Below are 17,685 nucleotides of genomic sequence, written 5' to 3' on the forward strand. Positions count from 1 at the left end.
GAGGCATATTTCCAAGGGAAGGAACAATTGGTACGATCGCCAGGCTCTGACCCACCAAAGGGATGCCCGAAAAGTCTACTTTGGCCCTGTACCCCTATTATTCCCTAACCCTCTTTTACATTAGTCAACATAATAGGAATGGGATTTGATAGTTGACGGGCACCATACCCGGAAGCAAGGGAGCATAATCTGCCATTTTAGTATTTATGGGGGAAATGGGAAGCACAAAGTCAGCAGATACCCTTGCAAATCTTAGGTTTTTTTGGCTTACATTTCACAATACTTCATTTGTTTTTTTCTCCTCCCTTTGGTCAGGTTTGTCCTAGTTGTCCTAGGACTCGCTGATGTGACTCCTCCCCACCCCAGTATGGTCCCTTGAGTGGCATGATTTAAAACTGGAGGGGGGATCGACCATGAACCGATCATGGGAGAGTGAGCCCCACCAAGGACGTTTACCAGTCTTTTAAAGAGTGGGAAACAGGTAAAAAAAACAATCTGTCGCCTGGACCTTTGGTTCATCCAGGTTACACCCCTGATATAATGACCTAAATGAGTGCACATTATCCTCCATTCGGCTTTGTTTCAGATTTTACAATACATTTCTTAAGAGGGGACCCTCGGGCCAACAGGGCTTACCCACTTGAATACCAACATCTCTAGACCCACCATTGGCCACATAATCAACTTGTGGTTTTAACTCTTTAGACTTTTGAACTTGCATTTGACACACCCCAAGGATATTGAGGTGCGAACCCCCTGAAGGATTGGAGACAACACATGATCAGAATTTGAAACTGGTCTTTCTATCAGAGATAAAATGTAGGCGAAAACCATCTCAAAACATAACAATATTTAAGATGCAGGTCCTCCCTCACCTTTCCTTTCCAGATTAAGCATATGCATTTTATTGTGCTCCTGATGACATGAATGTTTCACAATTCTTTGAGTTCTACAAGGCTAAAGAGCCCCTCAAGGACAGTGCCCTACTGTACAATGCAGGTAAAGATGGACGACTAAGCAGACATTGCATGACTGGCCCATATGCCCCCCCCCTCCCTCCCTCCCTCACCAGGGTAGCGGACGATTTCAGACAGGCCTCTCTCAGCCGATTCACATCATTAAACAGATTAAATAGAGCCAAGCAATGTTCTCAGATACAGCATGTCCCTCCCCATTCGACTCAAGAACATTTTCTATAAGAACAGTACTGCTCGGACTGCATAATGTTGCCTTGTGGGGTGCAGCACAGCTCTTCCCTGGGCCCTACCCAGGACAGTTTCAACCTGTTCTTGGATAATTAAATCCCTGAGAAAGTATTTCCCTTCTTTTCTATTTAGGCACGAAAACAGGTGACTTTGGCACTTATGTCTATACTAGATTATTGTAACACCCTTTATCTGGACATCAACAAGACCGTGCTTGTGAAATTGCAGCTAGTCCAAAATGCAGCTGCTAGATTGACTCTTGATATCACAAAATTTCAGTCAGTCAGTCACTGAAGGGATTCAGAAAATTAATTGGCTTTCTGTTACCAAGAGAATTACCTTTAAGGGTCTCGGACCACAATGCCCTTAACAACAGAGGCCCTCAACAACTCTGGTATCTATTTCACAGCTACAGCCCCCCCCCCTGACAGCTTTGATCTTAAGGCAGATATCTTCTAATTACGCCTAGGTACAAGATATCAAGGTGGGGAAGCAGAGCCTTTTCAGCTGCAGTATCCACGCAGTGGAACTCTCTTCCCCCATAAATTTGTAGTCTTCAATCCCACACCTTATTCCATAAGGCTTAAAAGACCTGGTTGTTTACTCGATAACAGCCACTAGCTAGCTTCTTTTATTTCTCTTCTTTCGGAGACTATTTGCTATTAGATTCCTTTTGGCATTTATTGCCCTCTATAAATCTTTTTCATTCATTCATTCATTCATTAATAACTGAAGAAACATTCTCCAGACCTTGGCCAAAGTAAGAGTTCATAGGATCTTCCCAAGCGGGACTTAAGCCTTGCCCCCGATTGTCAAGTGTGCCACTTAGAGAGTTTGGTGCAATGTGCCTGTTTAAGACGGTGCAACATCTAACTACATGGGGCCCAACTCTGGGTGACTCAGCTATGGATCATGCTCCCTGACAACAGCCCCAGCCTCTTCTAAGCCAGGAGGTCTACTTAATGTACTTATGTTTGGTGAAGGGAGAATGAGTGGTGGGGTGGAGGGAGAGTGGGGTGGGAATTGAAAAATCCATGAGCACATCAGAGGCTTGATTCATGTCGATAGCTGTCGCCATTTTGTTCAACTCTTTCCCACTCATGGAAAAAAAACGTTTGAAATGAGAGGATAAGATGTCAAGTGAGACAACCAAGCTTTTTTTTGTTTCAGTAGATTGTTGGGTGGATTGAATGCAGCAATCAGAGTATTATTGCCTTAATCTCATTTTAGCTAGGCCAACCAGAGAAGATGAGGCTCACCACATCATAACATGAAGGGGAGGGAGGTCAATTCTCCCACCCTTATACGTTTGAGCACCACCTGAGGATTCTTGTGGCTATGGTTACCATACAGAAATCACTCATTACTGATTACTAGACACAGGTCGCTCACACAACTGTTTCAAAAACTCCTAGTCGTTCAGTAAAGAAAGAAAGAAGGCCTTCAAAATGAAGGGTGGTGGAGAAAGGGACAGAGCAGGAGCCCACAAGCTGCACCCAGGCCTAGCTCGGCCGATTCTGTGTGACCCTGGCTCTCTTTCTACAGCAGCCGACTACAACCGCTGCATTCACCCTAGCATTCCCCTGAGCACCAGTAAAACATGACAGCGCATCCGAAGCCGCAGACTTACCAGGACCCCACACGGTACACCAGGAAAAACAATTGTAAACCTGAGGGATTCAAGGATTTGGGATTGAATAGTCCTTTCGATCATGTGATATGCCCAGCTCCCCTACTCCCCTGTACAAGCCGAATTCCTCTCCACTGCAGGCGTGATCAAAAGCACAAGGGACTTTGGAGGGTAAATGGTTTGGAGACTGGAAGGATAGGAGGTGAACAGGATAAACATACATCAGGTCCGAGGACCGAAAGAACCAATGAACATAGACCCAGCCCCAGACCAAAGCGGGCAACAGTGCTGCATAAGAAATCAGAGGCCAGGGGAATGGGAGCTCTCAGCACTCTCTCCAACTCCAGCAAAGAAACAGCAGTGCAGTCGTGCAACGCACTCTCAGCGCTCCCTGCAGCTCCCCCCTCAGGCACTCTCACTGACCACGTACATTGATACCTACTTCGGCAGTCCTCCTGAGTTATCACCTTGGTGTCCTGGTCTCGCCTCACTCGGATCCTCAGCGTCCACACATCACTGCGCGTCACATTAGCCAAACTCAAGAATGAATGCAACTGGCACTAGGTGCAAAGTGAAAACCAGGAGCAAAAAACACTTAGCCAGATTTTTTTGATTTTTTTTTACTTTGCATCAAACTTGGAATGCGGGCTACTTTGAATACGGGCTTAAGAAAGGGAAGAACAGAGAATGGGTTGAGGTCCAGAATATGCAAATGCTGCCATGGAAGGCACTCTTTGGATATACTGGAGACATGGGAAGAGGCTATGGAGAGCTCTTTGCATGAAACGGAGACACTAAAATAGGCCGGGGCTGACTCGCTGTAGTTCTGGACACCAGAAATATTATTGTGGATTATGTTACTTATATTTAAAAATACTGTCAAAGAAGAAATCCTGAATAATTTGTAGAACTGAATTTTAGCAAGTTTGACAAGATAAGACTTGCACCATACACATTTATTTTTATTCATTGTATTGTAGGAATAAGCAAGTACCACCACACCATGGAAACATCTAAGTGCACCTCACTGATGGTGATGAAAGAGTCACTCAAATGGAGATAGATGGAAGAATGAGCAAACATCAATAGGGATGACAAAAAGCTGAGAAGGAATAGGGAAGGATAAGGCATCAGGGAAAATGCAAAAAAAATTATACTAATCAAAAGGAAAGTGTGTCGAAGATCAGAGCTACGTAGAGGAAGAAAAGGCATGGAGGAGGAAGAAAAGAGAAGAAGCAGGAAGACAGACATTGGGGAAGAGCAGTACTACACAGCGAGAAGGAGCACCACACTGAGGAACAGTGCCATGCGGTAGAGAAGTGAGCAACTGGTAACATGAGATCTTGGAAAAAGAGGACAGGCACAATGAGGGAATAGGATAAATACTGGAAAAAAGTTCACTAATACTCAGGGAAAAGGTTGAACAGGAAGGAAGCAACACGAAAAGGTGAAATAATAAAGAAAGAAAAAACACTGGAGGCGATGAAACACATGAATGGGAGAGATCCAACACCCTAGAATCTTGAGTCATTGGCGGGAAAGGGCATACGAAAGATGCTAACAAATATATGGACTGCTTGCAAACTCTGATAAAGCTGGGAAATAGTGATTCCAAATTGTTAATTTTCCAAACTGGCAAGAGAAGATTTTCAAGTACTAGCCAGTGAAATTCCTCTATTTGGAAAATGGATAAAGTGGTTTGCCAAAAGCTACGATTCTGCTGAATTTTGTGCTAAATTACCAACACTCAACAACTAGAAAGTGAATTATCCCTTCCCCTCTCTTGTCAAAGCTTATCTCTCTATCTTCCTATATATACAAGCTGCTTATTACTCTGGTCTGTCAAAGTTGACGGCAGAGATTTTACAGGTGAACATGTAGGTATCTTAGTCCCCTGCAAGTTCTGACATTTTACCGATCTTCAACATTCTGGAAACTGTCCTCAGATTTTCAATCTCTGAATTTCCATGCAGAGATGAGGTTTCCCCACAGACTAACAACCTTTTCCCGCAGAAATGTGAAACCATTTATGCAGGTTTTCACATTTACCAGATTTGGTCTACCTCTACTGATTACTGAGCAAATTACAAGCATCATAAGCAAATATTTCTAGGAAGCTGAAAATGCACCACCATATACCCAATCGTTCATTTTGAGTAGAGAATGTAAACAATTAAACCTACTTTCTTACCGTGGCAGGCTTTAGGACCTTTTTGTATTAGTGATTACACGCATTAATTACAAATTGTTCTTCTGTTTTGTAAAGGTTCCTTAAATCTTACCGTCCATCTCCCAAATTATCCTGGAATTTCTCGGATTACATCCATTATTTCTGCAAAGAACACTACACCGAAGCCCATTATACTTTAGCCTAGGCTCATCTGTGTACGGCTTATATCCACAAATAATAGTATCTGTTGTACCCTTAACCTAGAGCGCATACATCAGCGCAAGTACACTAACCACACTTTAAGCCGTCTATTAATGCCATCACTGCCTATCTAGCAGTCTGTAAGTGTAGCACAAGAATACCAACGGTTACCTTGTTTCCTTGTACCTATATGGTGCCTTGGCGCCTGCCTTAATCCCATCATTAATTTACTATTTAGCTCGAGTACCCCTTGACATGATCATGGACCAGGACCAGGCAGATCAAACACACACGGACTAGGTTGGCATAAACCCAGGAGTACAGCCAAGTGCACCTGGCAGAGTTAGTGCAGATGTGGCTTGTCATTGCAGTAGAGTGCCAAAACTGAGACAAACCATGCCAAGCGATCTTAACACTCACATTTTCACTCTCTGCACAGTCTTCACTCGAGAGACCATATGAGTGTCATAGCAATACAATCATCAAAACATTCCTTCTAAGTGCCCCAAAAATTACCATTAGGGTAGTAGTTTACACGATAGAACCAATATGGGAAGGTGCTAGAAGGGGCCCGGTGATGAAGCATGACAACCAGTGGGTCGGTGAGGGCTTTCCATCAAGAGTTTTCCAATTCAATTAAAACCTGACACTAAACCACTTTTAAAGAATGCTATGCAAGACAGATCTAGAGCCTACTACCCTTCCAATTAATCAGCAGTGATAGTTCAGTGGCTCTAAGCGTAGAGGAAGCACAGGATTTGTCGTGGGCCTAGGCCAGATTATGCAATACACAAAGTAGTAGCACACAAACTAGTGAAAATGCATCCATACAGTGCTGTGTTGTAGAGCTGTTAACAGATGCAGGGCAAAAATGCTAAAGGTGTTGCACCAGGGCACCCTAGGAAGAGTGAGCACAAGTTGCTCTGCGCGTCCAAAGCAGCAGGTTGCCATGGCCGCCGGTGTCCTGAGGAAGCCCGTATTTTAGGACCTTAAGGTACTTATAGACCTTATCTGAATCAAGTGAACTACAGTGTGGTTTACCCAGGCCGTGACTATTTCGCAGCCACTATTATTTTTCTGAGGTCCTGACGAAAGCTCCCCCTAAATGTCAGGACAATTTTCAAGGGCTGAAGCATGTCGGTCTTTTTTGGACATTCTAGTGTGTTAAACTCGTCTTTTCACGCACAAGACTGTTTTTACTGACCTCGATTCCAGACATATTAAAGGTGCAGTTTAGGCAATACAAGGTTTTTAGATTCCCAGTTTTAACTCAACTCACTTGAGCACTTTCACACCTCTTATGCTGATCACTACTGTAATAACCAATGTGTCTCCTCCTGGTGGAGGAAAGCATACAAAAAAGAAAGCCAATGATGATGCTATCACGTTCTTAACAGGGAGGAGGAGAACCAAAATATACCGCCTCACAGCTTGTGTACGTGAATGAGGGTTTTCTTAATGATAAACGACCAACAAGTTGCAAACCCTGGTTACTCAGGTCAAGTGATCCATTCCCTCTTGATATTCTGTAATATTACAAGGAAGCTATATGGATTACAAACCCTTCTTTCTCCCCCCTCTTGATTAAAGATATGTGACAGAAAGACTTGTTAGTCCATCACACAACATATGACAGTCTTGCTTTTCAGAGATAGAGCACTGGCCCTCCTGAGCAGGAAACGAGTATTTCAAGACAATGCATACCTGCACTTTGCATCTACCCTTTTAAGAAATGCCCTGTTTTGTTCCCTCGCAGTCATCTCTAACCCTGGTATTTTCAGCATCACCATTCACCATTTCCTGTCACTGGCTCGCCTCTAGTTTTCTTTCTCACCTCCTTGTTACTTCCCCTCCCCGAATTTCTTTTCTGTTCTCATGTGTATCCCTTCTTTTAGGTCGTTCTCGGTTTATTCTATTATGTCCTCCCTCTCATCAATGTACTCATTCTCTTTCTCTGCCTCACTCTGTATAGCGCTCTTCTAAAATACAGCAATCCACAAAGCCATTACCAAAATCAGTTTGGTAGATTTGATTAGTGTACAATGAACATAAAATGGGCGTTACATAAAAGAATTGGCAGGAAATTCACTTAATTAGCCATCTCACACATAGAAACGGGGCCTAATCAAAGCGCACATTATAATGAGTGTGCAATCAGACAAAAGAAAAATCCTTCAAACTAGTGTACATTTAAACCAAGAAAGCCCATTTGACTTTTAATGTTCATCTGCTCTAAAGGATCAGAGCAATCAATATACATTCACAGATACGAATGTACATTAATATAGTATCTGCACAACACCGTATTAACAAGAGTCAACTAAACGCTTACTAACTGACCTGACCATAAAAGTATGTGTTCATAAAAATAAAAATAAATACATAAATTACCATGCATGCCTTTCAGCCAAACCGATGGTCTGTCACCCCTCTTTAGAATCGGGCAGGCCAAATGTTTCCAATGGTGGTGCCATCTCTTGCACCGACTCTGCAGGTGGAAATCTTGCACCGACAGCCTGACTGACAGGGGGCCATCTGTGTAAGTACATCAGACCATCTGTCATATTTAGAGTGGACATCCGATTTACTTTTTTCTGTTTGGGACCAACGTGGAAAGTCTGGTGGTCCGAAACAGAAGCCAAAAATTACCCTTGGTGGTCCGAAACAGAAGTCAAAAATTACCCCATCACCCTAGCAAACTATGATTCGTTTTTTTGGTTGGTTTTAAAAAAAAACCTGGTTGGGAGTAGGTTTCTGAAAAACAAAAAAATGTTTTAGAGTTCCTGCATGAAATGTGGTGGAGGCTCAGCCAATTTTCACTGCCTTCAGAGGAGCTACCGTGGAAGAGGTGTCTTCCAGGCCAGCAGTAATTTCCAAGTATGGTGGCTGGTAATCTGTAGGCAAGCAAATGTTAGTAACCCTGCTGCCCTGATGGATGGTGTAAATGTATTTGAGCTTATATAGCGCACAGCTACCCGCAGTGGGTTTCCCGGCGCTTGCTTAGGAAACCCGTCCTGGTATTCCCCTGTGAGATAACCCCGGCAGGGTATCCACAAGGTGAAAGCCAGGCATCCCGCCGCGAGGGGCCGTTGTGGAGATTAAGCAAGCTATTGCCCAGAGTCGCAGAGTGTGAACCCGTGAGTCGAGAAGGCACCGGAGCGAGAATTATCGAGTCCGTGGAATTTTTAGCCCAAGACCCGCCGAGGCGGGGAATTGAACCCTGGTCCAGGGCCGATCTCATCTTCCGGGTCTGCCGCCTCTAACCCCTGAGCCACAGGCTATCCACCAAACTGTAAATCAGGATGGATGTCACTGTTAATAACACGTTTCTGATAAGAGACAGGAATGGTTCAACACAGGTAAACTTTTTATTTTGGCTCTGGACTCTGCAAAAGAACCTTATTTGTAGCTCCCTGCTGTGGGAAAAGGCCACAGTACATCACTTAAGATGCTTTTGAATATACTTGTTATAGTTCCACAGAAAACTTTTAAATAAATCTGAAGAATCACCAGCACTGACAGAACATGACATGACTTCATGCATTATTTAGGAAAAGTTAACATGTCGATGGTGGTTAATTAATGCATTACTAAAACACAATTCAACTCATATGTTTCAGTACTTTTTTTTTTTAACTTTTTTTGTATTTTAGCCTGTGCTCAGTGTACCCCACTGCAACACTTTGTGACCCCTTTTTATTGTGAAAATAATGTATATAGTATTGTAAATTTTTTTTTTTTTTAGTGCTTACCATCCCGGGAGAGGCGTTAGAGTGCTTTACGTTGAGTAGAAACAAAGGCTAACATTTAGTCAAGTGGAAAATTGTATAATAGGCTTATGCTTCTGAATTTAGAGAACCAATTCTATATATTTACTTCTGTTTCTTTGTCCTAAATTAAATGGAAGTAAATTATGACATTTGTAAGGGCTTTGTGGTATCATGCAAGCGATTGAATAGATGAATAGAGTGGCTGGACTGGACTAGGTATTATTGGGTTTCAGGGAGAGGAGGGTTCTGATCTACGGAATGGGATATAGTCCATTAGCAGAGATACTATTGCTTGCTACAGTAGATGTTACCATATTAAAGCACAGTAATTATCAAGTAGCTTGATAACGCAGGGCTCAATACTGGCAAATATATATATATATATATATATATATATATATATATATCCAAATATGTATGTATGCACATAAACACTCATGTGCATTCATAGAAACTCTTACACATCTTAGATAACCCTAAGTCCAAATGCAACATTTCCTTTCTTTTGTTTGGATTTATATAGTGCTGCATCATATGAATGGCCTCACAGCACTGAAATACAAAATTACTTAATTATATTCTAATGTTACACATTTTTTGTTACATTTTATTGAGAATAATAAGCATGTACTGCTGGAAACTTGCATGCCTTGTGTTTCATTGTTGTGCGACATTCATGCGTTTTGTGGGTGAATAGGGTCAAGATATGTTAACAGCTCTTGCATAGCTGCTGATTTCACTTTTAACATTTACGCTTCTCTGGTGTTTTTTGTAATGCAGATGTCCCAATTAGGGAGACAGATCAGGGGCTTGTTGAGCTGTAAACAGCTTTGGATGATAGGTCAGAGCAGTGCCATATACGTGATGGTGCTGGGCATCCGGTCTTCCAGCTTAGCCCAGGTCACGGAGGCTGATGGGGAAGCTAAAGCCCTTTCAGCCCAATGGGTGTTGCGCGCCTGGCTGCAGCATACCTGTAGCTTTGTACTAAGTGAAAGACTCACAGGTATATATATTTTTTTTGTTTGCAATCAGTACGAAGCCCACTTGGACATGGGTGATTCATTCTGAAGCACAACACCTCATCAGGGGTAACAAGCATTATATAAATGCAAACCTTTTTCCCTCTTCTATCCGTCCATTATCCTTCTCAATCCAAATAACTGACTAACATATCCACAGCACAAATTACTTCATATTTCACTATACTAATTCACCACTAATCCTTTATGGGTTCCAGAGGAGCGTCTACTCACAGAAAAAGCACTTCAACACCTCATCAGGGGTAGCAAGCGCTATAGAAATTAAAACCTTCTATCCCTCCGCTATCCTCAATCCAAATAACTGACTAACATATCTACCACTAAAATTACTTTCATATATCACTAAACTATTTCACCACTAATCCTTTATGGGTTCCAGATTAGCGGGCTACTTTCCGAAAAAGCACTTTGACACCTCGTCGGGGGGTAATAAGCGCTATATAAAAGAGACTACAATACAGGTAAACATTATACATACTTTGTTTAAAATGGAGGTAAGAAGCTGCAGAGAGCTTGAAGTAGGGTTGGAAATGGCACCCTTTGCAAATGAAAAATCTCATTAGCCAGTTCCTGCTTTCGATTGCGATTGTGTAATTAACTATGTATTCACTTTCAACTTAGAAAATTGGCTTGTATTTGCTTTAACATTTATTTGGATTAATTTAGATTTCCCATATGTATTTTAGTCTTGCATTCGCGGTTTAAAAAAAATACTGGCTTATGATGATTTTCAATATTTTTACCGGTCTTGGCTGCAGAATACTTGCCAGTTCAGGTGTCAAGTCTACTTAGATAGCTATAACAACGCTGGGGCGTGAGTGCAATATTTATAGCTACATTACTAATTTGTTGGCATTGCTAGATGTACAAGCATAACCACATCTTTGGTAGTTCTAAAAAGAAGCACCAAATGAAGAGATGACAATGGTCCTCTGCAGTTTAACTTAAGCATTCTGTAGAGGCACTTTGGACCTTGCGGAAATTGTAAATATACTATGTTGAGGAATCGAATCAAAAGGCTCAGCGCCCTGTTGATTTTAAGGAAGAACGAGCCGCGGGGAAGTCATTATGGGCGGGAGGAGCAGATTGAGGTGCGTTTGTGAGACAACCGTCACTCCGTGGGACAGCAAGGTGGCAGGCAGCATGCGGATAGTAAAGGGCAGCGCAGGCAAGGGTCCTACATGAAGGGGCGCTGTTGTCTAGCGTGGCAGGGTAAAAGGCATGTACGAGGGCTGCAAACACACTTTACCCCGGACGCCTACACACACACACCCGCCACAGTCACCTTCATGCGGCGTAGGAAACTGCCAATGTCACATGTCCAGTCCATAAGAGAACGCTTGCACCGGAGAGGAGCACAGGCTGCCAGAAGAGAAAATGAACAGCAAGTCAGCTGTCTGACGGGAGGCGGCGGCTCGTGTCGTCCTCTCTGTGGCAGTATCTGCTGAGAGAGTACCCGGCGCCTGCTTTCCCGTTCCGAAAGATGCGCTTCCTATAGCAACTCCAATCCAGGGAGGCCCGCGGCCGCCATTGCCATAGGAACTGTGATCTTCCAGCGTGCGCCGCCAGGCACTCACAGTTCCCTCGCTGCAGTTTGAATTGCCCGCCCTGACCAACTGTCAGTCGCGGCGCGTGCCTCCTCTTGCTGCGTCAGCTGTGGAGCCCGCTCTGAACTCGCCTGGGCCCGCCACACACGAGACTAGGAGGCGGACTCGGTATAGGGCCAGACTAAAGAGTAGACGAGAACCCCATACGCCATATCACGCACCGTGCAATTTCCTCAAGAACCAAGAAGACTAAAATTAAGTCATCCTTTACCCATTTTTATAGAGAGTAAATGACGGGTTTATGCTGAGCTTGTAGTCCCGAAAAGAAGTGCTCAAAAACTACTGCCTTTTAGCGGAAATGTGAAGCCAATCCAGTTTTACAGAGTTTAGGGGTTCGTTCTTGTTAAAACTTTGCCAGAGAAGGTTTTTTATTTTCTTTTCTTTAATTCGGCACAAGCCGAAAAGAGGATGATACCCGCTAGATGAGGCCAAATTAACTGGTATGTATTATTGGGATTGCATAAAGTGGTCTGAAAGAAAACAAGTCTTCAGATAACAAGACCTCCTTCTTTCACCACTGAATATGTATTTATCAAAATATAACATTTCTGTTGAAATTCTTATACTTTAAAACTAAGTTGGTCATATTGTAATTTCTATGATTGAGCCGGTCAACCTGTTGCCTCGAAAATGCAGGGGAAGTGTGGTATCTTCCACATATAAACTCCCCCGGCGCCTCGCATGTAATGGAGCTGCTCACGGTGACATCACTTAGAATGTCACCGCGATCAGCATTCCAAGTCGAGTGCCGGGGACTGTGTGAGGCGGCTCGAGTAGCGAGGCTGTGGCTGAGGTCACAGGAGTTGTATACTTTCTATTAAAGCCTTCTTTGATTACAACCACCCTTTGGTCCTAGTCGTTGTATGGTGGCCGTCACACTGGCGACGAGGGAAAACCTACCTGTGACCTCAACACGTCCAGGGAACGTGAAGAAGAACAGCTGACCTGAAGAAAAGGAAGCGGGCGTTGCTGAGAGTTTCCGATCACAGCGGCAAGCAACGGAGGCAGCCCAGAGGTCATCGAGCAGCTGGCGGGGTGAGCTGCGTAAGGCGTGTAAAGACGAGAACTGCCGTGGACTACAAATAAAGTAAGGTGACCCCTGCCTGCCATTAGCACGCCCCCTTACAGCACTCTGACGAACTTCCACACGCAGGCGCTGGCATTCTCAAAGCGCTGGTATCCGTGTGTTTAATTGTGCCTCAGTCTGGCAAGAAAGAAGAAAACATTTGAAAGGAGCAATTTTAAAATTGCTCGAGCCCCCAGTCACCTCTGAGGCAAAGACCCTGATCCCGCGCCCCTTCAACGCGCATTAGGGAAGCGCCCTTCGTTGACACTTCTGGGACGTGAGAGACCCGCCTCAGACTCCTGTGCCACAGCGACGGTGACGGCCTTCCGCCACAAATTTTTTGGGAAGCGCACTGGGGCAGCGCGTTAGTAGAATTTGGTGTGTGAAGATTCCCACCATATTAGGAGCAAGTGTGTGACACATCTAGGGGGCTGCGAGGAGCGTCTGAAGTAGAGCGCCTGCGGGAAAGCGAGGAACATCCTCGGCGCTGGAATGTCTATGAGCAACAAGGGGTGGTGAGGGACAGAGTCTCTGAATTAAGCAGAAAGCTCTCACCCAGTCAAGAGATCAGGGCTATATCCAACACCGTTTTTTAGCTCACTGCACCATCCCAGTTTCAGAACCTGGCTGTATGCAAATTAGTCTGTTCCTGTCCCAGTGCATGATGGGAACAGGGCAAACCAAACTACAAAAGCCAATTCTTACACTGGGAAGGAAACAAGCTCCCGGGGACCGGTTTCTGGCATTACAGCCGTCTTCGGCCCGGTTTGCTTGAATCCTGATGGTGCAATGAGCAAGGGTCTCACATCTGAGAATACCCTTCCACGCTTAGGGTGGACAAAAATATTTACAACAAGGGGTGGTGAGGGACAGAGTCTCTGAATTAAGCAGAAAGCTCTCACCCAGTCAAGAGATCAGGGCTATATCCAACACCGTTTTTTAGCTCACTGCACCATCCCAGTTTCAGAACCTGGCTGTATGCAAATTAGTCTGTTCCTGTCCCAGTGCATGATGGGAACAGGGCAAACCAAACTACAAAAGCCAATTCTTACACTGGGAAGGAAACAAGCTCCCGGGGACCGGTTTCTGGCATTACAGCCGTCTTCGGCCCGGTTTGCTTGAATCCTGATGGTGCAATGAGCAAGGGTCTCACATCTGAGAATACCCTTCCACGCTGATTTGCATATAGCCAGATTCTGAGCTGGGATGGGGCAGTGAGATAAATAACGGTGATGGATCAAGCCCTGATCTTTGGACTGGGTAAGAGTGGTCTGCTCAATTCAGACACTCTGTTCATCACCACCCCCTTTTGTAAATCGATTTTGGCCACTATAGGTGTGGCAGGGTATACTCAGACATGAGTCCCTTTCTCACTGCTCCATCAGGATTCAAGCAAGCCGGGCCGAAGAGGCTGAAATGCCAGAAACCGGTCCCCGGTAGCTTGTCTCCTTTCTGGTAAAGAATTGGCTTGGTAGTTTAGTCTGCCCTGTTCCCATGATGCACTGGGCCAGGGACAGACTGATTTGCATATAGCCAGATTCTGAGCTGGGATGGGGCAGTGAGATAAATAACGGTGATGGATCAAGCCCTGATCTTTGGACTGGGTAAGAGTGGTCTGCTCAATTCAGACACTCTGTTCATCACCACCCCCCTTTTGTAAATCGGAATGTCTATGAGCAGCACATTAGAGGGCACCAGAGAAGCGCGACGCAGGAAGCTGAATGAAACATAGGAGCGCAGCGAGACTGAGCCTTTTGTGCAGAGAACCTCACCGTGTTCGACTGACAGCGCAGGAGGAGTAGGAAATTTAACTTTAAGAAGAGTAGCCATGTTTGTTGTGGCGCTATTTGGCACTAGAAGGGAGAAAGCATTGACTGTGAACGAATTTTTAACTGAAAGTATCCATCCAGATGTGCAGAGGGACTCTGGACTCTTCTGTCTCCTCACCATAGGTTCTAGTCAGACCACTTTGAGTTTAGGTAGAGCGTAGTGCGGTGCATCAAGAAAATGCAGCAATATAGTCAGCACCAGCATACGCTCAAGGGTTCTGCACTTAGTTTCCCCCTACCCTAAGAACTGCCCAAGGGCCATTTCTTTCCGCCTCGCTCCTGTTTAATGTCACAGGGGGAATGTGAAACTAAGAACTTTGTACTCTTTTAGGCGTACGCTACTTACCTTTCCTTTTCAGCGTCACTGTGTCCAGTGGGTGTGTATTTTCTCTGGGTACCAGCAGGGGAGGTCTGAGCAACTAGCATGCAGAGTGTCACCCCTACACCTTTTTTCTTGTCCACCCCAGGGGATCCCAATATCCAGTGGAAGAAATGGAAAAAAGTGTTTTTAAATTACGCCACTGTTTGTGGGCCAAACCTGGGTTTAGAAAGGAAGGTTGCATTATTAGCCTATTATCTAGGTGCGGAAGGTGAGGAGGTCCTGGATCATCTCCCAGATTTAGGGGCACAGGAGGCTAGAGGTCTGAATGAATTTGAAGTGAGCCTTAGGAAGTTAGACTTGCACTACCTTCCTAAGACTAGCACGATTATGGAGAGGTACCACTTTGGGAAGAGAGCACAAAAAGAGGGGGAATCGATAGAAGACTTTGTATCCGATCTAAGGAAGTTAGCCGCCACTTGCAAATTTGGTGGAGCAAGTGAGGAGAGAATCAGGGACCAATTCGTTTTGGCGTGCAGGATGGAAAGAGTACGTGAGGAGCTATGGCTCAAGGACGACCCGCCCTTGCGGGAGGAGCTCATTATAGCCAAGCAGGTGGAGCATATGCTCCAATGTGTCAAAGAAATAAAGCAAGACGCAGGGGAGAAGAAAATTGACGAAAAGGCCGATGTCAGTGAGGTGGTGAGTGAATGCGAAACAGTGTCTGTAGTAAAAAGCCAGAAAATAGTGAGTAAAGAACACAAAGAAGGCAGGCTAGGGGGAACGTTTAACGGCACTTGCTATAGGTGTGGCAAGCAGGGGCACCTAGCTAACGACAGAGAATGCCCTGCTCTCAGGTTCACGTGCAACAAGTGCGGGAAGAAAGGACATTTCAAGCAGTACTGCAAGAGTGGGCAGGGAGTCAGCAGACAGAGTAGAGACAGGACGAATGTGGTGTGCGACGAGATTGTTGTGCAGGTACAAGAGTTACTAGCCCCCAGTCCCAGCAACCTTGAGTGTGCGGAAATAGTGGTGCAGGTCAAGGGAGGACAAGTCAGCAGTCCCAAGGACAACAAAGGTTGGAGGGGTTGAAGTGGAAGCATTATTTGACTCTTGTTCTAGAATTACCATCATCAATGCTAAAGAGTTCTCACGAGTGTCAAAGGGAACGATAATCTTGAAAAGAATGGATCTGAGGCCAGGGGGGTATGCCGGTCGCCCTATCTCTATGAAGGGGTATTTCCTGGGGAAAGTAGAATACAGCAACAGAACAACGGTCTCAAAGGTATATGTGTCCACTGTAGGAGACAACATCTTGGGGTGGCAAGCACAGAAAGAGCTAGGGGTCTATTTGAATCCTAACTGTGATCCCCAGATCCTGGTACAAGAAATTATTGAACACAAAGCAGACATTGTAACAGAGTTCCAAGAGGTGTTCAGGGAAGAATTAGGGTGTTTGAAAAACTACTGCCACAAAATAAGACTGAAGGAGAACGCCAGGCCAGTCGTGGCCAAAGTCAGGAAGCTTCCCATTGCTATCCAGGAGGAGGTGAAGGCTGAACTGGAGAAACTGTGCAAGGCCGGAGTAATCGAACCGGTGGAAGCAACATAATGGTTGGCCCCCATTGTGGCAGCCAAGAAGAAGGACGGGTCGGTCCGGCTCTGCATTGATTTGAGGGCACTTAACAAGGAGGTCGTGGTCGACCGTTACCCCTTACCCAACATCACCCAGATGATGAGCATGCTGGAAGGTGCCAAAGTCTTTTCTACCCTCGACCTCACCTCCGCCTATTTCCAAATAAAACTACACGAGGAGTCTCAGGAGCTCACGGCATTTGTGACCCCCATGGGCGCATACAAGTTCAAAAGGATGCCATTCGGGCTAGTCTCGGCGGCTGCCGTGTTCCAGAGAATCATGGGCAACATGTTGAAGGACATCCCAGGCGTCATGTGCTACCAGGATGACGTGCTAATATTTGCTAAGAACCATGAGGAGCACGATGGTAGATTGAGAAGCGTCCTGGGGAGGTTTCAGTCACAAGGCCTCACTGTGAAAAGAGACAAGTGTGTGTTTGGCTGTGCTGAATTGGACTTCTTGGGACACAAGGTGACCACTGAGGGCATATGTCCAAAAGAGGAATTACAAAACACCATAGTGAACCTGACACCCCCCAAGGGCAAGGACGAGATCAAGTCGTTTATGGGGATGTTAGAGTTCTACGGAAAGTTCATAAGGAACCTGGCGGGAAGGACATATGCCATCAGGCTACTGCTGAAGAAGGAGAATGAATTCCGGTGGAGTCAGGAGTGCCAGAGGGAGTTCGAGGACGTTAAGAAGGCACTCGCAGAGGCCCCCAGCTTGAAGTCGTATATACCCTACCGGGCAACTAAAGTCACCACCGACGCAAGTGCGAAAGGTTTGGGAGCTGTCCTCACCCAAATGGGAGAAGAAGGAGAAGAGACCATAGCCTTTGCCTCGAGGTCACTCCAGAAGTCCGAGAACAACTACTCGGTGATCGAGAAAGAGGCTTTGGCAGTATCTTGGGCACTAGGAAAATTCAGAGACTTCCTCTGGGAAACTCAGTTCACCCTCCGAACTGACCACAAGCCGTTGGTGGAAGTATTCAGTAAGAAAGGTTTAGATGCCATCTCCAGCAGGATAAGGCGGTGGGTAGTCGGCCTTCAAGAATACACCTTTGACGTTGAATACGTCCCCGGGACACAGAACCTCGCAGCTGATTGCCTATCGAGGCTCGTTGGTGATGAAGGAGAGAGAGAGAAATTGGAGAAGGCGGATGAAGAAGAAGAGGACCTTCAGATGGAGGATGTCTGCACCATCCAGAGGGCG

The 17,685-nt window shown here is 45.2% G+C and overlaps 1 protein-coding gene across 2 annotated transcripts in view; it reads right to left on the reverse strand.

The window, feature by feature from the left end:
• The window catches only part of FBXO43 (F-box protein 43), a 337,912-nt gene that overhangs the window by 220,649 nt on the left and 99,578 nt on the right, over positions 1-17,685 (reverse strand). Inside the window, exon 1 of one of the 2 annotated variants that reach the window (XM_086967026.1) lies at positions 11,302-11,435. The exons of the other annotated variant lie outside the window; for it this stretch is intronic. Within the exon in view, the coding sequence (XP_086823152.1) occupies positions 11,302-11,346 (45 nt within the window). The 5' untranslated portion in view covers positions 11,347-11,435. Of the gene's footprint in view, positions 1-11,301; positions 11,436-17,685 lie in introns of those variants that run through there. 2 annotated transcript variants of the gene reach the window in all.

Source organism: Lissotriton vulgaris, chromosome 4_1 (assembly GCF_964263255.1).
Source record: "Lissotriton vulgaris chromosome 4_1, aLisVul1.2, whole genome shotgun sequence".
In the NCBI taxonomy this organism is placed as follows: domain Eukaryota; kingdom Metazoa; phylum Chordata; class Amphibia; order Caudata; family Salamandridae; genus Lissotriton; species Lissotriton vulgaris.